General features: G+C 43.8%; 1 protein-coding gene across 2 annotated transcripts in view; it reads right to left on the bottom strand.

Annotated features, from left to right (window-relative positions):
• Nucleotides 1–17,083: 17,083 nt before the first annotated feature.
• ARHGAP31 (Rho GTPase activating protein 31) overlaps nt 17,084–23,982 on the bottom strand; it is a 322,286-nt gene continuing 315,387 nt past the window's right edge. For both annotated transcript variants that reach the window (XM_073617391.1, XM_073617390.1), the window contains exon 12: nt 17,084–20,107. In XM_073617391.1, coding sequence (XP_073473492.1) covers nt 17,918–20,107 — 2,190 coding nt within the window. In that variant the 3' untranslated portion in view covers nt 17,084–17,917. The remainder of the gene's footprint in view (nt 20,108–23,982) is intronic.

The raw sequence follows: 23,982 nt of genomic DNA, 5'->3' as shown, positions 1-23,982 counted from the left end.
TTTAATACATTTAAATCTAGTGAAGTACCTGAGTTTGATTTGGTATAGGCCTTCTGCATCGGTGAAAAGGAAAGTACAAGCAGCTGGTCAGTTCATGTGCTGACAAGGAATATGCTGATGGGGGGTAGAGAGCAGAAAACTTATCCCTTTGCCCTACTATTGTCATCATCTAACCACAGGATGGGAGCAGGTTCAGGACAACCTGGGCTTAGAAGTGAGATGAATGATGGTGGTCATCAGACTGAGGACATCTAGTGGGGGGGTTGGAGTACTGCAAGGAACAACTCTAGACTCAAGGTAATTATTGCAGCAGAAATTTCTTATATATATATCTCTTTGGAGATTTTCTGATAGTCAAGCTACCCAAACACAACCAAAACCTCCCCTTTTAATTTTATTTTTACTTTAGCGTAGAGAAGTTTAAAGTTTTGTTAACTAGATGCTGTCTGTCTGAGCTCTATGTTTACATCCTATCTATTTGATGTGTGTTAGGACAAAGCAGAAACTGAAAGGGAATCTTCTGTGTGTGGTGTTTTTTTTTTTGGGGGGGTTTTTTTGTGTTGTGTTTGGTTGTTTTGTGGTTTTTTTTTTTCTTCCTTCTTTCTTCTACTGGTAATTTACTAACTATAGCCTTTTATAGATGTTCAGCAGTGTTTGCCCACCTAAGCACTGAATTTCAGTAAAGTTCCCTCTTAAGTCTCAAAAAAATGTCTCTTTGCTATGTGAAAACTTCCACACCCAAAAATTATATATTAACCCCCCACCCCCACCCCCGCACATAGCCCAACTCTGTCCAGTTGCATTCTTCAAACCTGCGTAACTGGTCCAGCTAACAAAACTTCCTGTGCTGTAAACATGTCAAGGGTTTTTTTTTGTTTTTGTTTTTTCCTGAGGACCTCTTTTCATGACCTACAAAGAAATATCTCTTAGATAAGATGAGGTTGAGCATGACAACAATGGGTGTGGTGTGTCGTCCCCCCCCCCCTTTTTTCTTTTCTGCATAACGTCCATGACTTTACCTTTTTATTAACACAGGAGGCTGAACTTGGACGTACCCATTTTTTTTTTTTCCCCCCTCTTACAACCTTGTTGATTAAAATACTAGAAACCTCCAGCAATTTTCATTTAGTGCAGTGAAAGCGTTTAAGTATTAAAGTGTTGGTCCTCCCACAATTGTATTCTTTTCAGTGTTTGGTAGATGATGTATGTAGCACCCTCCTGGAGTAGAGTAGGCTGCTGGGTACATTTTAGTTGGCTGTCCTATAATCAGTGGAGCAGAGGTTGATTATTTAGGGCTGCTCAGTGTCTCACAGGCTGCTGCTCTGTTACTTCTTCCTGTCTTCCTGTCTTCTAGAGGATTCTAGAATCATAGTGGGAGGAAGTACAGGGCAGGGAACTTGAATATTTATGGAACTCCAGACAATCTCTGGGGGCTGTGCTAGTGTTGCCACCTTTTCTTCAAATCAAACCCGAACACTTTAGCGGTGCACAGCAATTTTTTTTTTTAATAGTATAAACTATACATATATTTTGCTAATAAGATTTGTAATCATATGACGTTAATAACAAGAGTCCCCCTTTACATCAGAGTCCACAGAGTTCCCCTTTTGCATCTGAACTCGCGGAGTTCCCTTTCACTGTAAGGGGGGGGACTCTGCAGACTCTGATGTAAGGGAGAACTCTGGGGACCCTAACATAAGGGATGCTCTGGGAACCCTGATTTAAGAGGGAACACTGGGAACTCTGATGTAAGGGGGAACATTGTGGCCTCTGGTGTAAAGGGGAACTCTGATGTAAGACAAAAACAATTCCATAGCTCAACTCGCCAACCAATCTGCTGACCAACCAAATGAACCCGTCTAACCATCTCTTAAAAGCAGGGGTTTAGTGAAATGTAAGTAAGATCCTTCGCGCTATCAAAGTAGAATATATGCTAATCTGATAAGTTGCAGCTAGATCTAAAGTGTATAAATGCACTTAAATGGTATAAAGTAAATGATGATCAGCGCAGCTTGATGATATATATAAAATATTAACAATAAATGATGTGCAAAATTGCGATTATGCAAATTGCTAATGATGCTGTGCAAACTAACTGAAGCAACAGTAGCCCTATGTTCAATGTAGATGAATACTAAAGTGCCTATGTTGTAACTGTGCAATTCGGCATAATGATGCTGTGTGAAAATCGCTAAAAAAAAAAACAATAAACAGTGCTGAACAAACCAATCTGAGTATGTGCACGTAATGTTGTGCAAATGCAAGAGTGATTCTGGGTATTGATATACTAATGTCAACGCATAGTATATATTAAAGTGCCAATAGCCCTATGTTCAGTGTACATAAACATAGAATGACTATGTTGCAACTGTGCAAAATCGCCGAGTATATGCCAATCAGATAAGTTGCAGCTAGATCCAAAGTGTGTAAATGCACTTAAATGGTATAAAGTAAATAATAATCAGCGCAGTTTAATGATATATATGGAATATTTAACAATAAGCGATAAATTGTGTACAAAATCGCTAATTGCGATTATGTAAAAAAAATAATTATGCTGTGCAAAATAACTGAAGCAACAGTTGCCCTATGTTAAGTGTATGAATACTAAAGTGCATAATGGTGCTGTGTAAAAAATCGCTAAAAACAACAATAAACGGTGCTAAACAAACCAATAGCCCCTATGTTTAGTGTACATAGACAATGAATGACTATGTTGCAACTGTGCAAAAACTACCATATATACGAACAGTAACAAACTGGCCAGTTATATGTGGGGCAGTGGCCAGTTTTTTTGTTACTGATGTTAGGCCCCTTTCACACGAGGCGGGCTCCGTTTCTACGGAGCCCGCCTCGGTCCGCCGGCTCAGCGGGAGATCAGTCCGTTGATCTCCGCTGAGCCGGCGGATGACAGGTCTCTCTCTGCTCACTGAGCGGGGAGGGGCTTGTCAGGCGCCGCTGCCGCCTATGGAGGGATCGGACGAAAACGGACAGCGTGTCCGTTTTCGTCAGATCTCACCCGATCCGATCCGCCAGCGACGGATCTGGACGTAGAGCCATACGTCTGCTTTTAGCGGATCGGACGGGGTCGGATGTCAGCGGACATGTCTCCGCTGACATCCGACGCTCCATAGGCTAACATGGATCGCCCGTTCAGGTCCGCCGTCAAAACTGACAGGCGGACCTGAACGGTCCGATCGTGTGAAAGGGGCCTAAGGAGTTCTCTGAGAACCCTAATTTACCTTTGTGTGCTCACTCAGAGGCAGGAGAGAGAACAGGAGTCACAGACAGGGGTGGATGGCGAACTCACTCACCCCTTGGCGGTCAGCACCTCTCATCCAGATGTATCTGAGGCTGCTGGACTTCCAATTTCTTGCCCCCCAATATCCTTTTCTGAGGCACAGCACCGGGAATTGGAGTGTGGGCAGACACAGAGGGGTACGGGTGGGAGAAAGAGGTGCAGGTTGAGCCCTCTCTCCTCTCCCGTCGGTGGTGGGGGGGTGAGGGAATTGTTAGTTTTGTTAGTGCTGGCTTTGGGCAGTGTAAAAAAAAGAGTGCAACTTAGAGCTTAGCCAACTGCAGCCAGCAAACCTGCTGGGAAGCCATAGTCCAGTCTGAATAATGTGTCCGGGTTTCAGGCAGTTTGAAACCCGGACGCGTGTTCCAAACCCGAACTGTCCGGGTGAATCCCAGACAGGCGGCAACCCTAGGCTGTGCCCAGGTGTTGGAGAGAGAGAGAGCCCATAGATGGTCTGAGACCTGAGCAGGAGGGTGCAGAGTTCCTGGGTCCAGTCCTACAAGAGGAGATCCTGTACGGGTGGCTCTGTCCCTGGGGCAGATTTCTGCAAGAAGCCGTTTAGGAAGACACAAGCTAGGGGGCCTATTCTCAAGCTTCAGTAAGTCCAGGGATCAAGTTGGGTCTGGAGAAGCTTACTGAAGAGAGACCAGAAGGAAGTTGTTGGGAAAGAGTCCAGCTGTCCTATGATGGTGAGAGTCTACATCTCCCTCACTAGGAAGAGCCTGGTGGATATTGGCAGAAGGCAACAATGATGCTGTGGTTATGTGAGTAAGTGCTGAAGAGTAAGTGACTGTGGACTCTGGAAGGATGAGGACACCATCGAGATTCTGTGGGACTTTCATCTTAGTATTCTAAAACATAAATAAAAAAATGCATATTCCACTCGAAAGAGTCTGAATGTTTCAACAGAGCATGAGTGACCGCTATCGGGGTTTAATGTCACTTATTCAAAGTATGAGAGTTGGCCAGGCTGAATTCTTCCAAACTAGAAAAACTGGATTCCCTCCCTGAGCTGCGGCTGCACCCTGAGTGTAGAGAGGCACGTAACCAAAACAGCCAGCCTCCTGTATTCATCAGAAAAACCCTAAATACGTATACAATGTAGTACAAGGTGCAGCTTCCACATTTCACAGGTGAGAAAATGTAGTAGGCATGTAAAGAAAACAACCAGTGGTGAATCTGGGAACCAGGCCATTTCGAAAAGCCCCCTTTCCCTCATACCCCCACAACCACAGCCCAGGGTTGTTGGGAAGAGGCCCTTGTCTCCATCAACATGGGATCATCTTTGGGCTCTCTCCAGTTTCACCACATCCCTTCTGAGGACTGGTGACCAGAACTAGACAGAGTACTCCAGATGTGATCTAACCAGAGTTTTATAAAGTGGCAGGATTATCGTTCTATCTCTGGAGTATTTCCCCTTTTTTATGCATGCTAATATTCTGTTGGCTTTGGTAGCTGCAGCTTGACATTTCATGCTATTACTCAATCTGTCATCTACTAGGACCCCCAGATCTTTCTCCATCCTTGATTCCCCCAGAGGTTCTCTCCCTAGTGAGTAGTTTGCATTTATGTTTTTTGCTCCCAATTGCATTACTTTACATTACATTTCTGTACAATAAACCTCATTTGTCATGTAGTTGCCCACTCCATTATGTTGTTCAGGTCTTTCTTTAAAATTTCAATATCCTGATGTGAAATTTTTGCCCTGCTTAATTTTCCACTCACCACGCCAGACCAGTCTGAGTACACGTTATCTTTCACTACCTTTTGGAACACCCCTGTAACAAGTTTTTTACCCAAGAACAAACCTTATGGTCGATGTCTGTAGACACCAGCTTGTAGAATAATGCCGCGTACACACGAGCGGACTTTCTATCCTACTTGGTCCGGCACACTTTCCGACGGACTTTGTCCGCCAGGTGCGCCGGACTTTAAAACGAACGGACTTGCCCACACACGCCGGGATTTTCCGGCGGGCTAAGTCCGCCCGTCTTTCCGACGGACTTTCGCCGGAGTTCCGGCGGACTTTCAGAATAAACGGACTTGCCCACACACGGACAAGTCCGTTCATTTTGAACGTGACTCAGGTGCGACGGGACTAGAAAAGGATGTCAATCTTGCCGCTTTTATCGGCTAGATTGACACCTTGCGAGCCCCGTCGCGGGGCATACCAGGCCCTTAGGTCTGGTATGGATTATAAAGGGGAACCCCGCTACGCCGAAAAAACGGCGTGGGGTCCCCCTAAAATCCATACCAGACCCCGATCCGAGCACGCAGCCTGGCCGGTCAGGAAAGGGGGTGGGGACGAGCGAGCGCCCCCCCCCCTCCTGAACCGTACCAGGCCGCATGCCCTCAACATGGGGGGTGGGTGCTTTGGGGGAGGGGGGCGCCCTGCGCCCCCCCCCCCCCAAAGCACCTTGTCCCCATGTTGATGAGGACAAGGGCCTCTTCCCGACAACCCTGGCCGTTGGTTGTCGGGGTCTGTGGGCGGGGGCTTATCGGAATCTGGGAGCCCCCTTTAATAAGGGGGCCCCCAGATCCCGGCCCCCCACCCTATGTAAATGAGTATGGGGTACATGGTACCCCTACCCATTTACCTAGGAAAAAAGTGTAAGTAATAAAACACACTACACAGGTTTTTAAAATATTTTATTAAACAGCTCCGGGGGGGGATCTTCCTCCGGCTTCGGGGGTCTTCTTCCGGCTTCGGGGGTCCCTCCGCTTCATCTTCTCCCGGCGTCCGGTTGGTTCTTCTCCGCTCTCCGGCCTCTTCTCCCGGTGTCGCAGGTCTTCGGCCGGCCCCTCCGCTCTCTTCATGTAGCTCTATTGCGAGCGGAGGTCCGGACTTCTGGGCTTCTTGGCTTCTTGGCTTCTCTTCTCTTCTCTTCCCCCAGATGTTGACACGACGCTCTCTCCGGCTGGACTGGTCTCTGAGGCTGGTCTCAAGAAGCCAAGAAGCCAAGAAGCCAAGAAGCCAAGAAGCCAAGAAGCCCAGAAGTCCGGACCTCCGCTCGCAATAGAGCTACATGAAGAGAGCGGAGGGGCCGGCCGAAGACCTGCGACACCGGGAGAAGAGGCCGGAGAGCGGAGAAGAACCAACCGGACGCCGGGAGAAGATGAAGCGGAGGGACCCCCGAAGCCGGAAGAAGACCCCCGAAGCCGGAGGAAGATCCCCCCCCGGAGCTGTTTAATAAAATATTTTAAAAACCTGTGTAGTGTGTTTTATTACTTACACTTTTTTCCTAGGTAAATGGGTAGGGGTACCATGTACCCCATACTCATTTACATAGGGTGGGGGGCCGGGATCTGGGGGCCCCCTTATTAAAGGGGGCTCCCAGATTCCGATAAGCCCCCGCCCGCAGACCCCGACAACCAACGGCCAGGGTTGTCGGGAAGAGGCCCTTGTCCTCATCAACATGGGGACAAGGTGCTTTGGGGGGGGGGGGCGCAGGGCGCCCCCCTCCCCCAAAGCACCCACCCCCCATGTTGAGGGCATGCGGCCTGGTACGGTTCAGGAGGGGGGGGGGCGCTCGCTCGTCCCCACCCCCTTTCCTGACCGGCCAGGCTGCGTGCTCGGATCGGGGTCTGGTATGGATTTTAGGGGGACCCCACGCCGTTTTTTCGGCGTAGCGGGGTTCCCCTTTATAATCCATACCAGACCTAAGGGCCTGGTATGCCCCGCGCTCGCCGCAATAGGAAGATTTGTTTTTCCTATTGCAGCGAGCGCGAGATGCAATACCATCCCCTCGTGTCGTATTTGGTCTGTCGGACCAGCCTACACACGAGCGGGCTTTCCGTCGGACCAGCACACACACGAGCGGACTTTCCGCCCGAAACTGAGTCCGACGGAAAGATTTCAAACATGTTTGAAATCTAGGTCCGGCGGGCTTTTGGGAAGAAGTCCGCCGGAAAAGTCCGCCGCCGCCCACACACGGGCGGATTGTCCGGCACACTCTGGTCCGCCGGACCAAGTATGCCGGAAAGTCCGACCGTGTGTACGCGGCATAAGTGTTTATGGGGAACTGTATCAAGTGCCTTTGCGAAATCCAGATACACTAAATCCACGGGTCTTCCCCTGTCTAGATGGCGGCCCACTTCCTTGTAGAATGTTAACAGATTGGTCTGGCAAGAACGACCTTTCGTAAACCCATTCTGATAACTACTTTTATGATATTTTTTCCTTCAGTCAATTTTTGGATATAGTCCCTTATCATCCCCTCCAATAATTTACCGACGATTGATGTTAGGCTGACTAGCCTGTAGTTTCCAGGGATTTGTCCCTGTCCTTTTATGAACATTGGTACCACATTGGCTTTACTCCAATAAGCTGGTACAAATCCTGTCAGGATGCTGTCCACAAAGATTTGGAACAATAGCCTGGCTATAACCTGACTCAGTTCTCAGAGGACTCCTGGGTGTAAGCCATCAGTCCTGGTGATTTATTTGTATTACATTTATTAGGTCTTTCCTTGACTCTGGCCTCTGTTAGCCACGAGGGTACGTCCTGTGATGTGTCACTAACAATATTGTCACGGTCTTTATACCCCTCCTTTTCTTGCGTAAAATCTAAGGACAAGAAGGGATTTTCGTACAGTTGCCATCTCTGTGTTATTCGTAACCATCCTTCCATCCACGTCTTTTATGTTTGCAATATGCTCTGATCTTGTCTTTTTACTGTTAATGTATCTTAAAAAGAAATTTTGGGACCTTGGATTTTTTGTACTCTCCTCCGCTATGTGTGTCTCGTAATTTTTTTTTTGGCTGCCCTGATTGTGTTCTTACACTTCTTATTGCATTCCTTGTAGTGTTGGAATGCTGATGGTGACCCATCATCCCCTTTGTTTAAAGGCCATTTTTTTCTCTTTAATGATGCTTTTTACATTACGGTTTAGCCACCCAGATTTCACCTTCGCTCTTTTATATTTATTGCCCATTGGAATGCACTGTGCGATACCTTTGTTTAATATGCTCCTAAAGTATTGCCATTTTTGGCTCGTTTTGAAATTTAGTGTTCTTGTGCTTCCCTCATGCTTCCTTTTTCTATGTTTTACGTTAAATGTGATCATCCTATGATTGCTAGATCCCAAATTGTCCCGTATTTCCACATCTGAGATCAGACTTAGATCGTTCGTAATTAATAAATCTAGTTGGGGAATACACCAATTGGGACATGAAGTTGTCCTGTAAGACATTCATGAAATGACAGGCCTTTAATGAGTGAGCTGTCCCCTCTGCCCAGTTTAGTTTAGAAATTGGATGAAAGGTTTAGCACTGGGAAACTCTTTTTGAAAGATACAAAGTGCATTTTATATACAACTATTGAAGAGGAAAGATGGACAGAGGGACTTTGTTCCAAATCAGGGACAGTCCCTCAAAATCAGGGATAGTTGGGAGCTATGCTTTCAATGAGGCTACCTCCCGCAGCTAATCGCCAGGAACTCCCGCTGAGGTTCCTGCATGTAATCGGCCCATTTGCAAATGTGAATGTGGCCTAAGGTGTTTCAGTCGGCAGGACCAATAGTCCTGCAAGTATGTGAGGATGGCAAGGGCCAACCCACAACCTGGAGTGTCAGAGAAAAGCAAGGAATACAATAAGGATTCTTTCAGACTGTCAGGTGTGCACCAGTACTAACAAGTAGCATACTGAAAGGAGGAGAGAGCAGAGTGACACAGAGATGAGCTCATTAGTCTGCTGCTTCTACTTTCACTGTCCAGTCACAGCAGGGCTGCTGTTAGAAACCACAGGTCCCCATACAGCCAACATGACAGGGACCCATGGAGTGATCGTGCTACATTGTGGGTGTTTCACATAATTAGAGACTGCAGAGAGGTGACAGTTTTCAATCAGATTCGTCTGTAGAGAAACTAGGGCTTTTTTTTAATGCAGGGGGATGCAGTTCTGGCACCTCCATCAATGAATGTATGTAATGGCAAGTAGTGATGGGGTGTGTGGGAGAGTCTATTGCTACAGGGGGCTCTTTTGTTGCTGGAGAGGTCTATTGTTGCTGGTGGGATACCTATCGTTGCTGAGAGAGTCTTATGTTGCTTGGGGGTCAATTGTTGCTTGTAAAGATCTACCGTTAAGGGTGGTTGTTGCTGAGGGCATCTATTGTTGTGAGGTGGATGGTCTATTGTTGCTGGCTGCAGTGGATCTATCATTGCTGGAGGGATCTGCTTTTGCTGGTGGGGTACAGATTGTTGCTGAGAGAGTCTTACGTATCTTAGGGGTCAATTGTTGCTGGTAAAGATCTACTGTTCAGGGTGGGGTCTGTTGTTGCTGGGGGGATCTATTTTTGTGGAGGGGATGGTCCCTTTTTCTGGCTGCAGTGGATCTATTGTTGCTGGTGGGGTACCTATCGTTGCTGAGAGAGTCTTATATTGCTTTGGGGTCAATTGTTGCTCGTAGGGATTTTCTGTTGAGGGTGGGGTCTGTTTGCTGGGGGGATCTATTGTTGTGGGGGGGGGTCTATTGTTGCTGGCTGCATAGAATATATTTTACTGCCTTTCCTGTTATCATTAACACATTCCATACAAATTACTTAGCATCACAAAATAATACTTGGTTCTTTATTCTCTAAAAGGGGCAGTACTGGGAGGTGGGCAGTGGTGGAACCGAGGGATGGTCCTCGGAGGTGGGTAGGGGTGGAACTGAGGGACAGTCCTCAGAGGTGGTTAGTGGTTGAACCGAGGGACGGTCCTCAAGAGGTGGAAAGCGGTGGAACTGAGGGATGGTCCTTACAGATGGGTAGCGTTGGAACGGAGGACGGTCCTCGGAGGTCGGCAGTGGTGGAACCTAGGGATAGTCGTCCGCTGTGGGTAGTGGTGGAACCGAGGGATGGTCCTCGGAGGTGGGTAGTGGTGGAACCGAGGGACGGTCCTTGGAGGTGGGTAGTAGTGAAACTGAGGGGCGGTGGGTAGGAGGTGGAGACTAGGGGTGACTTGGAAGGGGCAGGTCATGCACCTATTCTCTGGGGAAAAAAAGCCCGTAGGGAAACCATACTGAAAGCTTATGGTATCTCAAGCAAATGGTCACCAGTACTTAATATTTTGTCGTAAAAAACACAATAGTGTTAAAAACAGCCGCCATGTTTCCAAAAATTCCTCTGATCACGAAAAGAGAAAACTTCTCCATAATGATGGTCAATATCATTGTATCATATATGCAAATGCTTCATAAGTGATGCATAAAATTAAACCATATCCAATATTATATGAAAATGAATTTATTCAACAATGTGCCACGGGGTGGTTCCACAATCTAAGATTATATGAAAAAGACTCAGGGCTAATTATAATCTATTGAACTGGATACAACTTGTACTCCTTCTTCTGGTACCTATAATAACTCTGTTAGCCATCTAGTGAGAAGAGGATCAGCTAGGTATAAGCACTGTGCAGTACTTTTTAGCAGGAAGCAGAGCCTGCCAACGTAATAAGCAAACATGTTTGTCCCCATATGTTCAAATAATTACAAACACTATAAAGAAACAATGTATAAAAAAAATAAATAAATATAAAAATAATATAAAAAATATATAAAATTTGGACTCAACTCAGCGGATATCGTATACAGTATTTGTCACGTGACACATTTTTTCCAAACATCTCATGCCATATGGAAAATGTCAATTGTCTATCCCTTTATGCAGTATTTACCTCAAAAAGCAAAAGCGCTCGGTAAATACCACATAAAACAGCAATAAAGTTAATTCACTAAAGGAAATAAATAAATGCACACATTAAATAAGTAATGGTCTGGGCATGCGATATTTAAGAAATGTATGAAATTTCAGCTGATGCTAAGGTGCTGTCACCCGCTGCATCTTTAACAACCATGACTCGTCTGCTGCAACATGTTACATGTTGCACCCATATTTAGGGTGTAACATGTAACATGTTCAGCATCAGACCCCTCTCCCCACACTTGTGGCAGTGAGTTGGGGATCTTCTCCCCGCACTCGCTGCCACAATTCAAAGAGTGCGGAGCTGTGCAGGGCTCCGCCCACACAGCCGTGTCATTTATTCACAGATCCCTGTAAATCAATGAACTACAAGTCCCAAAAGCCTTTGTGGCTGTCAGCAAGGCTGTGTGTGGCCCCGTGATGCCTATTCAGCTCCAGGAGCACAGGCATCCAATACACCCATATTTGCTAAATGCCTAAAAGACTGATGGAGGCTGCAGCACTGAAATGGTGGGGAGGCAGAAGACACAAGCCACCAGAGAGGTGTATATACTACTACTTCTATTGCAGGGGAGTGCTATTTTGACATACCCTATATTACCAAAAGTATTGGGACACCTGCCTTTACACATTCACAAACTTTAATGGCATCCCAGTCTTAGTCCGTAGGGTTCAATATTGAGTTGGCCCACCCTTTGCAGCTATAACAGCTTCAACTTTTCTGGGAATGATGTGGGTGAAGGATGTAATTTTGTCCTCTTATTTTCATCTTGAAGCATAATCACACCTTTTGAAAGATTTCAAATGTCAACTTTAAAAACCCGTCTTTATTCTCCTCTTTTTTTGACACAGTAGTGAAAAAAGATAATGAAAGGGTCTTAAAATACACTATATTACCAAAAGTATTGGGACATTCCAGTCTTAGTACGTAGGGTTCAATATTGAGTTGGCCGACCCTTTGCAGCTATAACAGCTTCAACTCTTCTGGGAAGGCTGTCCACAAGGTTTAGGAATGTGTCTATGGGAATGTTTGACCATTCTTCCAGAAGTGCATTTGTGAGGTCAGGCACTGATGTTGGATGAGGCCTGGCGTACAGTCTCCGCTCTAATTCATTTCAAAGATGTTCTATCGGGTTGAGGTCAGGACTCTGTGCAGGCCAGTCAAGTTCCTCCACCCCAGACTCGCTCATCCATGTCTTTGAGACTTGCTTTGTGCACTGGTGCGCAGTCATGTTGGAACAGGAAAGGGGCCCTCCCCAAACTGTTCCCACAAAGTTGGGAGTATGAAATTGTCCAAAAGGTTTTGGTATGCTGACGCCTTAAGCGTTCCCTTCTCTGGAACTAAGGGGTCAAGCCCAACCCCTGAAAAACAACCCCCACACCATAATCCCCCCTCCACCAAATGATTTGGACCAGTGCACAAAGCAAGGTTCATAAAGACATGGATGAGCGAGTTTGGGGTGGAGGAACTTGACTGGCCTGTACAGAGTTCTGAGCTCAACCTGATAGAACACTTTTGGGATGAATTAGAGGGCAGACTGCGAGCCAAGCCTTCTCATCCAACATCAGTGCCTGACCTCACAAATGCTCTTCTGGAAGAATGGTCAAACATTCCCATAGACACACTCCTAAACCTTGTGGACAGCCTTCCCAGAAGAGTTGAAGCTGTTATAGCTGCAAAGGGTCGGCCAACTCAATATTGAACCCTACGTACTAAGACTGGAATGTCCCAATACTTTTGGTAATATAGTGTATTTTAAGACCCTTTCATTATCTTTTTTCACTACTGTGTCAAAAAAGAGGAGAATAAAGACGGGTTTTTAAAGTTGACATTTGAAATCTTTCAAAAGGTGTGATTATGCTTCAAGATGAAAATAAGAGGACAAAATTACATCCTTCACCCTGCTGCAATTCATGTTCAACGAGCGTACAGATTGAACTATTACCCATTTCACACTGGAACAAATAGCCAGAACAATTTTTTATTTTTTTATTTTTATTTTTTTATAAAAATGTGTTTATTTTCCAGACCAAACTGCAGTAATAAACTGGACTGAAACAACAGGACATTGCAAACAAATAATCGATAGCTAAACAGTCAGTTCTAATCACCTTCAATGTACAGAGCCCCATTTCAATGGTAAAAGTACTCTGCATGCTTCTTCAGAGGCTGGACAATCAGACAGGCCTGCTGACCTCAGCATTGTTTTGCACATTTCCCCGCCTCTGAGGAACCCTTCAATAGCTCATTTACATATTCCAGTTTTATTAGAAGGTAATGGATGTGCGAAACAAGTTAAATTAGCACCTCATTTCTGCATGACTTCTGGTCCAGTTTTTAAAGGTCTTCTTCACAGCCCTCAATTCTTTTATATATATTTACTTATATTCTTCATATTTATATTATTGTACAAATACGATTCTGGAACACTGCTTAGATACAACAAATATAGTTACAATAACATAGTATACTCCATTTTACCTGTGTACATATAATACAGCCATACCCCACTGTCAGCTGAGCTTGCTACTGGAATATTAGCAATGGCTTTCTGCTTCTGATACATCAAGATAAATTAGTTAAAAAAAAATTAAAGCTGAACCCCAGACAAATATAAAAAAAAAAAAAAAAAAAAAAAAACAATTTAATCCAGTTTAATCATTAAAATCTTTCAATGTATTTTTCAATCAAGAACAGCTATTCAAGCTCTATTGCTCCTGCCAGTACTATCAGTATAATTCTGAAAGTTTGCAGACAAGAGGAGAGAGCAGAGTGATGGCTTCATGTGTGTGCTGCTGCTCCTTGACCTTCCAATCAGCACCCTGGAAGCGGTTCTGTGGCCAAGCTGCATTGCTTGGCAGAAAAAAGGAGGTCACCAACTTGCCATGCGGTGTGACAGAGCTGCCTTAATCACGAAACTGGATAAATTAACTTTGGCATGTAAAATAGATCTGGTATATGTATGTAAATAGCTGTTTCCTAGAGTTTAGCTTTAAATGGGTGTTAAATTATTGCTACCTGAATCTTTTTATTAAAGCGTAAGTTGAAATACAATGCACATTTCAGCTTTTGGGTAGATGCCATCAGGATGAAACACTCACGGTCTTCTTATATGTCTTGGGGATTAGTCAAGAACTCTGCATGTTACCAACTCTGCCCAACTGCCACAGCCTAGAAGTTAGTGGATTGATGGAGCCTAGAACCTTAGGTAGATATTACTTGGTACATGAGATTAGTGCTATCAAAACTATACTGATAATGTCCCAATGGGGAATAGGTGGGTCGCCTCAGTGTGTAGGCAGATGCAGTCTATATTCTCCACTGCAGATGGCACTCGACCGTAGTGGCAATGCAGCTGGGGGAGGAAGTTGAGAGAAACTGGATTTCTCTAAGACTTCCTCGGGCAGTGATCTGGTTGGATGCTCTTGACCCTGGTGGCCAACTTAGACCAAGCAGAGTCTATTTAAGCCTCCGCCCCTGGGTTTCGGCGCTTTATGCGAGTGGTTAGTGTAAGGACAGGTCACCCCGTCTTACAGGGGCAGCACTAGCGGTAGGGAAAGGTTCCGGTTGAGTAGAGAAAGAGCAGGGACTATGTCTACCTTCTCAGGAAGCTTCCACATTGGGTTGGACTGGCTAGGCCGCATTCTGCTCCTTGTGGCAGACTGAGTCTACACACAGCTGTCTCTGCACTGAACTGTAAGTTCCCCTAGTCGGGTGAGCCTCTCCGCTGTTTATACTGTTCTGCTATTTCCGCAAAACACTGCTTTTGTTAAATCTGGACTCTGCGTGCTTATTATCTGCCACACCACCCTGCACCTATCCAACACGTGCACCCATGAACTTCCACAGAAACCTCAGGATGTAGATGTAATAATTGGTTCAGAAGTTTGGAGCACCACACCAAAATGCTGGAGTCCAAAAGTAGATTTTATTCCAAATGTAGGATAAAACTTGGATCCATCTAAAATGTAATGGTGACCCACAGATTTGATTTAAGTGCCAGCATCCCCAACTATACTAGACAACTTTACCACCAAAGAAATTGGGAGTTTTTAGGCGTTATAACACTACAACCAAGTATGACTAAAATACAGGATTAATCTTACAATACTCTCGTAAAATAATAAGATAATATTGAATTTTATTCATACTTGATTGTATTTATTTTTATTTATTTCAGGTACTTATATAGCACCGTCAATTTACGCAGCGCTTTACATATACATTGTACATTTACATCAGTCCCTACCCTCAAGGAGCCTATAATCTAAGGTCCCTAACTCACATTCATACATACTAGGGACAATTTAGACAGGATCTAATTAACCTACCAGCATGTCTTTGGAGTGTGGGAGGAAACTGGAGTACCCGGACGAAACCTACGCAGGCACAGGGAGAACATGCAAACTCCAGGCAGGTCGTGTCGTGGTTGGGATTCGAACCAGCGACTCTTCTTACTGCTAGGCGAGAGTGCTACCCACTACATCACTGTGCCACCCATATTGTTTGTAGTTCCTAAAAAGTCCCAGTTTCTTTGGTAGTAAAGATGTCTAGAAAGGCCTTTTTTCAACCAGAGTGTCTTTAGGTTTCTTTAGGCGTGCCTTAAAATAATATCTAAAAAAAAATGGCCAAAAATTGTATACATATCAGCCGGTGGGTCAAGCTTGCCTTCTAGTTACGCAAAGCCAAATGTTTTAATTATGTACCTTTACAACGTCCTAACAACCAATGATGCCATCAGTTGATAAGGAGGACGTTGGGGACCTTCACAGCATCCTTGTTTGACCCTGCCCTGCCCCACTCAGCATTGGGGTTACATTATCTGAGTGAGGCAGAGCAGCTGAGGGAGAAGAGAAACACTGGAATAGTAGTCAGTAGCAGTTTGCAAAGATGTGTTTGGTTTCACCTCCAACATTTGGTGTCCTACATGTGTGTATGTTGCTGTTGGTTTAGCTTAATTTTTAACATTTTAGAATGGGATGCCGCGAGAATGTGCAGAATGTTATGGGGTGCCTTGACTGAAAAAAGGTTGAGGACTGATCAAGAATAAAACTTTGATGGACTCAGTAGCTGCTGAGCAACTGTCGTCAAGCTGCTACTCCAACTAACCAATAGTGTTTCTAATATAAGTCTATGAAGTCACTGTTCTTTCTGAGCTCATCTAAGTTTTAGCCTGTGCTGAGTCCTTACGAACTGTTTTCCTAAGCACTAATGAAAGGGGCAAAGTGGGGCCTCCGAAACACGTTGGAGGTTACGTTAACTATGTGTTTGGAATAAAATCTCATTTTGACCGCCAACATTTCGGTATGGCGCTCCAATCTTGTGATCCAAATATTAGAGCCACTAAAAAAAGGAGTTTCACTCTTTGCTGCTTGTTTCTTCATCTACAGTATTTTACATTACAGAGAATGAAGTTGAAGGAGGAAAATGTCCTTTCTTGGATTTGCCATGGCTTGAAGATTAAGTTGGAACTGTGGCAGGGAGATTTTTGAAGGAAAGTGTATAATACTTTAACTACCAAAGATTTTCCATCATGAAAATCTCTACCAAAAAAATAACAAGCCCTTTCAAAGGCTCTAATATGGTCCTCTATGCTCAACTGCTAACCTCCCAGAGCTATGTGTAAAATGCATTGTGAGTGATCATTTGCCCCATTTATGGCTACCTGATACATCTTATTCTGTAAAAGTTGTGAAAATGATTTTAAAAATAATAAATTAAATCAACAAAAAGTGTTGTGACCCCCCCCCCCCCATTACCTAACATATTACAATGCTAATTAACCCTAAAGACTGCCATAGTTCAGCATTGTACTGGCAAGTTTAACATCTATTTTGCTGAAGGGACATATTTAAACAGAGTTTGAGGTGGATCTTACGGCTGAGGAAAAAAAAAAAAAAAACTACTGAAATATTAATATAATACAATTCTCCTCCACAAGATCTTTTTCTGATAAAATACAAAGGATTTTAAAAACAATTAAAAACATAAAGTGGGCCTACTCGTTTTGAAGGTCATCTAATCTAGCTCATACTTCAGTTCAGTCATTGGATCTTTACTAGGATACATGGCAAAACATGGGGAACAATGTTTGGTTTTGTAAAAAAAAAGTTTTGCATAGTCGATATTTTGCAAAGTGCTGTCAAGTTAAGATCTTTAATTCCATGTGTCTTACCAAATGTCATCACAGGGCTGCTGTAAATTTTGTTACCATGCTACTTTCTGATTACTTTAAGTCAGTGGTCTCCAAACTGCAGCCCATGGGCCGGAGGTGGCCCTTTGCTTGCCTTTATTTGGCCATTGGGGCACCATGCCATCCACTGAAACCAATGATGGGGCACTATTCTTCCTACAGATACCAACGACTGAGTACTATTCCTCGCACAGACACCAACGATAGGGCACCATTCCAAACTTGAATACCAACAATGAGGCACTTTTCCTCCCACTGATACCAATAATGGGTCCCTGTTTACTCTCAATTACACCAGGGCATTTTCTAAACCTACTGGTCACAGTTTGCCCCCCCCCCCCTAAAGCCTCAAGGACACTAAACTGGCCCTTTGTTCAGAAAGTTTGGAGACCCCAACTTTAAGCAAACATTGACATCTTTGGATCAATCAGACTGGATAAACTGCACTGCAGCTATACAATATTGTTAATATTACAAATAATAAAGAGTACTGTCCATCATTAGGTAGACAAAGAAAACAACCAACACAAAAAAAAATCTCCTTCACTAAATAAACGTTTTAAAGATTGGATTCTTGGTTCTTTTTGGATCTTTTAATTATTTACATATAACTTTGCCATCACTGGAGGGTATAAATTGACCCAGAAATGTAGCAAAATATGTTAGCTGTAGCAAGGAAAGATCCAAAGATCAACAACATTCTCTCTTTTGCATAAAAATGTATATACCCTGGTTTCCATCTGCTACTCAATTTGTCTACCACTCCGGCTGTCCAAGATGACAGACCTCCGTTGTGGTTGGTAGAAGCAACTGGTTGATGTCTCTAGTCTTTGCCCGTTTTTGGGGATTGTCATTTTATTCCTGAGAATGACCCCATCTGGAGTCCTCTGGTTTTCTCCCGCAGACTCCTGTGAAGTGGTCTGAGTTGGGCTTTTAATAGGAGTTAGAAGAATTCTGGAATCAATTGAAGGATGGTCCATAATGGGAAAAGGTGGGCTAAACAGTATGAGACTTTGAGGTCTTCCTGGTCGGGACCTAAAAGACTTTGAAATTCCAGAAGGGCGTTCCAATTTAGATGAAAAAGGCGTGTCCCCAGAAGCCTCCCCATCTGAAGTTCGCTTGCGGCGAAGAACTGGAACATCTTGAGAAACACCACGGTTGTTGTCTGAAGAGGAATTCATAGTGGAATGATGAGTAGCATCTGTCGAAACTGGATCACTATTCTCCTTTTCCTCCACAGCTTTAACCTCAGTCTTTGGTGTCTTTGGAATGTCATTATGTTCTGTAACTTGGGGTAAAGCCTGCTTTACTGTCGAATCAGGTTCACTATCTTTTTTTTCAAGAGGAAGAACTTCTGAATCTGCATTTAACACTTGTAATGGCTGAGGAATTTGAGTGTACTGAACCTTTGGTGGTACTACTGGCACAGCTTTGGCTTGGCACATTTTTATCATAAATGAAGCTCTAACTGCTGAGACGCTCACTGGAGCGGAGTTACGACGTCCCGTTGGGGCATGATTTGCCAATGAGTAATCCGAATCGCTATTTTGGTGAGAACACGGTTTCTCATTCAAACTTTTTGATCGATCATACAAAGATAGTGTGGTAGTTGTGGTTGATTGATGAATCTGCTGATGTTTTGTAACATCAGGATTCTGGGTGGATGTGTTTTCAAATGTAAAAATTGCTCCAGATGAAGAAGATGAATCTGATTTCAAGGATGAAGGTTGACTTTGAGATTCCTCTGATGATCCTTCATTGGCAATACCACTGTCATTTGGTTGATGATTATTACAGATATGAGTTGAGGGCTTTACCTCCTGAACATTGACATTAGGCAAACTATCTAAGGAATTTAACGGCTCTCTTGGAGTTACTACTGTAGTATCCAAAAATTCACTGTCCTTAACCCATGAAAGATCAGTTACGGGTTCTATACTTGGCCTTCTCTCATTGTCTTCGGTTTTAAGCAAAGAATCAACTTCATTTCCACCCACCAACATTTCAGGATATCTGGATATCATTTGTCCATGCTGTGGTTCGTGTTTAAGATTTTGGTTTATTAGTTGATCATTCTTTGATATAACGTAACAGCCTCCATCCGCTTTAATGCCAGCCATTTTCAACGTCCACTGACTCGTTCGAGTGTCTTTACTGTCCAGGGATAAGCTACGTGTAAACCCTGGCCTTTTATATAGTTCCCCTGTAGTTCCTCTCCTCTTTGGTGGTATGGCTGGTGCCTCAGTCTCTACAACAGTCTTTAATTTTGGAGAGTGCAAAGGGCTTGTTACCCATAGATGGTCTTCCCATAGTTCTTCAAGCTCAAATGTCTGTGCACCGTCCCCTCCAAGATCATCATCATTATCTAAAGACTCACTTGATTTTCTTTCTTCTGACTTATCATCCATGTCATCTCCTTTGCTTACATTTATTATATCAGAAATCACTTGCACATCTTCACTTTCACTTTCTTTTACAACAGCCATTCTTCTCTCTTTATCAGCAGCCACAGGCTTTTGAAGGGCAATCTCCTCAGTTGGCTCTTGAGCGGTGGATCTTGAATCTTGCTCGTCAACAAGTCTTTGTTCTTGCTGTGTACATTCATGGGCTTCTTGAGGTAGGGTGCTGTCATTTTCCAGTTCTGTATTTGGAGGAATTACATTTTCCTTTTGGTTCCTGCTTTCCTCTGCCGTATTACCACTGTCTTCATCTAGCGAATGAGGAATGTCCTTCCCTATATTCAGTTCAGGTGCTCCATCGCAAGAGCTGTCTTCTTTTACAGCTTCACTGCTTTGAGAAAATGGTGATGGAGCTCTGTTCGAATCTGCTGCAGTCCCTGCAGAAGTAGAAAGTTCTTCTTCTGACTCAATAATCTTCAGCTCTTGTATATCTGACCAAAGAGGATCCACGAGAGTAATAGATGTATCATCCTCCTACAAAGAAAAAAGAAGAAAAACATCAGCACAAAACCACTTGAAGACCAGGCTTTTTCTGGCATGTTTTGTTTACAAGTTTAAATCAGTATATTTTGCTAGAAAATTACTTATAACCCCCAAACATTATACTTTTTTTTTTTTTTTTTTTTAGCAGAGACCTTAGGGAATAAAATGTTGATAGTTGCAATTTTTATGCCACACAGTATTTGCGCAGCATTTTTGTAAACGCAATTTTTATGGAAAAAAATACACATTAATGAATTTAAAAAAACAACTCAATATATACCCCAATTGTTTTATAAAATGTGAAGGATGATGTTGCGCTGAGTAAATAGATACCTAACGTGTCACATTTTAAAATTGCACACACTTGTGGAATGGTGACAAACTACGGTACTTAAAAATCTCCATAGGTGACGTTTTAAAAACCTTTACAGGTTACCTGTTTAGAGTTACAGAGGATTTATGGGGGGGCTTTCTGGGTACCCGGATATAAGTGGGAGGCTCTCTGGGGATATATATACACACACACACACGTATATTACTGTATATAAATGTGTATGCCCGTCCAAGCGTATGACTTTCTTTACTACGCTGCTATGGGCTCTAGCCCCAGATCTTTTGTAGACCTAACAATGCCCCCTGGCTTCCTGTATGATAAACTGGCACTGGGAATTGTTTGTAAGCTGCTTCATCCATCCCATCTTCATATTCAGTAGATATCTGCAATGAATGTGCATTTCTTCCCAAAGTTTTATCTCTTTAGCAAAGCACAGCAAGTACAGAAAAATATTGGTTGATCTATCAGAAATCTGGCGTGCTCCCAAAATCCTTTTTGGGCTGACAACACAGCACCTCTGTCGCACCCAAATCCCAAGCAGCGTAGTCATCTCTGTCTGCTGGACTACAGAACTCCTTCTGCCCCCCCCCCCCCCCCCCCATGTACCTCTCCACATACATGCAATAAATGCTGGTGCCTTGACTCCCAAGAGCCTGTCTACACATTGCGTGTAGAGAAAGGGCTCTTGGGATATGTCGTTCTGGGAGTGTGCCTACATCAATAGGAACTAAGCTCCGAGCAGCTGCCCTTGCAAAAATCTTGCTGCCCTGACTCCTGAGAGCCTCCCTAGACACTATGTTTTGAGAAAGAGCTCTTGGGGGATATAGTTCTGGGAATGTGCCTATATCAACAGGAACTAAGCTCCCAGCAGCTACCCTTGCAAGAATCTTGCCACCTTGAGACCTTAAAGCCTGTCTACATGCTGTGTGTAGGGAAAGTGCTCTTGGCAGATGTAGTTCTGGGGGTGCGCCTACATTTATTGGAACTGAGCTCCCAATAGCTGCTCCTGCGAGAATATTGCTGCCTTGACTCCCAAGAGCCTATTTACACACTCTTCATAGAAAAAAAGGCTCTTGGGAGATGTAGTTCTGGGGATGTGTCTATGTTAATAGCAACTGAGCTCCTAGCAGTTGCCACCGCAAGAAGGGCTCTGACTAGGCCATGCAAGGACCTTCACCTTTTTCTCCTTTAACCTCTGTGTGGTCATTGTTGCTGTGAGCTTTGGGTCATTGTCATGTTGGCAGGTAAACCTTCTTCCCATTGACAGCTTTCTAGCAGAGGGCAGCAGATTTTCCTCCAGAATTTGACGGTATTTTGCCCCATCCATTTTTCTTTCCATCCTGATAAATGCTCCAGTCCCTGCTGCAGAGAAAACCCCCCATAACAGGATATTACCACCTCCATGCTTTACTGTAGGAATGGTGATATTTGGACGTATTTTGGACATATCATTTGGTGTTGAGGCCAAATCATTCAATTTTAGTCTCATCTGACCATAACACCTTTTTCTATGTAGACTCAGAATCTTCAAGGTGCATTTAAGTTGGACAGATGAGACTAAAATTGAATGATTTGGCCTCAGCACCAAACAATACTTTGCCTTGAAAAAGTATTCACACCCCTTGAAATTTTCCACATTTTGTCATGGTACAACCAAAAACTTAAATCTATTTTATTGGGATTTTATGTGATAGACCAACACAAAGTGGCACAAAAATGTGAAGTGGAAGGAAAATAAGTGGTTTTCAACATTTTTTTACAAATAAATATGTGAAGAGTGTGGCGTCCATTTGTATTCAGACCCCTTTACTCTGATACCCCTAACTAAAATCTAGTGGAACCAATTGCCTTCCGAAGTCACCTAATTAGTAAATAGAGTCCACCTGTGTGTAATTTAATCTCGGTATAAATACAGCTGTTCTGTGAAGCCCTCAGAGGTTTGTTAGAGAACCTTAGTGAATAAACAGCATCAAGGAACACATCAGAAATAAAGGGATAAAGTTGTGGAGAAGTGTAAAGCAGGGTTAGGTTATAAAAAAATCATCTGAAAATGGAAAGAGTATGGCACAACTGCAAACCTACCAAGACATGGCCGTCCACCTAAACTGACAGGCCGGGCAAGGAGAGCATTAATCAGAGAAGCAGCCAAGAGGTCCATGGTAACTCTGGAGGAGCTGCAGAGATCCATAGCCCAGGTGGGAGAATCTGTCCACAGGACAACTATTAGTTGTGCTCTCCACAAATCTGACCTTTATGGAGGAGTGGCGAGAAGAAAGCTATTGTTGAAAGAAAGCCATAAGAAGTCCTTCTTGCAGTTTGCGAGAAGCCATGTGGGGCAAACAAAATATTTGGGGAGCACACCCTAAAAGATGCATTAAAGATGGTGCAGCCATAAGACCATACAGCAGAACAAAATATTACAGCGCACACATGCAAAAAAGACATTTACCTCCAGCAAGCCTAGTTTAAAACACCTAAACATTTTCAAAAAACATTATCAAAAAATATAGGGATTTGGTCAAACCATATTGCTATATGGTGCTAAGCCCACTTACTGAGACAAAGTACCCCATGATCAGTGGGTCCTACACTATCCATAGGTTGGGGGTTCCTGCTTCTCTGTACCATGAGAGCATTACACTCTTCTATATGGGAGAACTTTGAGGTCTCCACCCATGACACAAGTGGACACTAATGAGAGGTACTAATGTAGAAGAGTGTATTGCTCTCCTGGTTCAGAGAAGCAGGAACCTCCAACCTATGGATAGTGTAGGACCCACTAATCATGGTGTACTTTGTCGCAGTAAGTGGGCTTAAGCACCATATAGCAATATGGTGTGACCAAATCCCTATATTTTTTGATAATGTTTTTTGAAAATGTTTAGGTGTTTTAAACTAGCCTTGCTGGAGGTAAATGTCTTTTTTGCATGTGTGCGCTGTAATATTTTGTTAAGCCATGTGGAGGACACAGCAAACATGTGGAAGAAGGTGCTCTGGTCAGATGAGACCAAAATTGAACTTATTGGCATAAAAGCAAAACGCTATGTGTGGTGGAAAACTAACACTGAACATCACCCTGAACACACCATCCCCACTGTGAAACATGGTGGTGGCAGGATCATGTTGTGGGGATGCTTTTCTTTAGCAGGGACAGGGAATCTGGTCAGAATTGTTGGGAAGATGGATGGAGCCAAATACAGGACAATCTTAGAAGAAAACCTATTAGAGTCTGCAAAAGACTTGAGACTGGGATGGAGGTTCACCTTCCAGAAGGATAACGACCCTAAACATACAGCCAGAGCTACAATGGAATGGTTTAGATCTAAGCATATTCATGTGTTAGAATGGCCCAGTCAAAGTCCAGACCTGAATCCAATTGAGAATCTGTGGCAAGACTTGAAAATTGCTGTTCACAGACGTTCTCCATCCAATCTGACAGAGCTTGAGCTATTTTGGAAAGAAGAATGGGCAAAAATGTCCCTCTCTAGATGTGCAAAGCTGGTAGAGACATCCCTAAAAAGACTTGCAGCTG

The sequence above is a fragment of the Aquarana catesbeiana genome, linkage group LG02, assembly GCF_042186555.1.
Source record: "Aquarana catesbeiana isolate 2022-GZ linkage group LG02, ASM4218655v1, whole genome shotgun sequence".
NCBI lineage: Eukaryota > Metazoa > Chordata > Amphibia > Anura > Ranidae > Aquarana > Aquarana catesbeiana.
The sequence above is the reverse complement of the archived record's forward strand: the minus strand, read 5'-3'. Positions and strand labels throughout refer to the sequence as shown.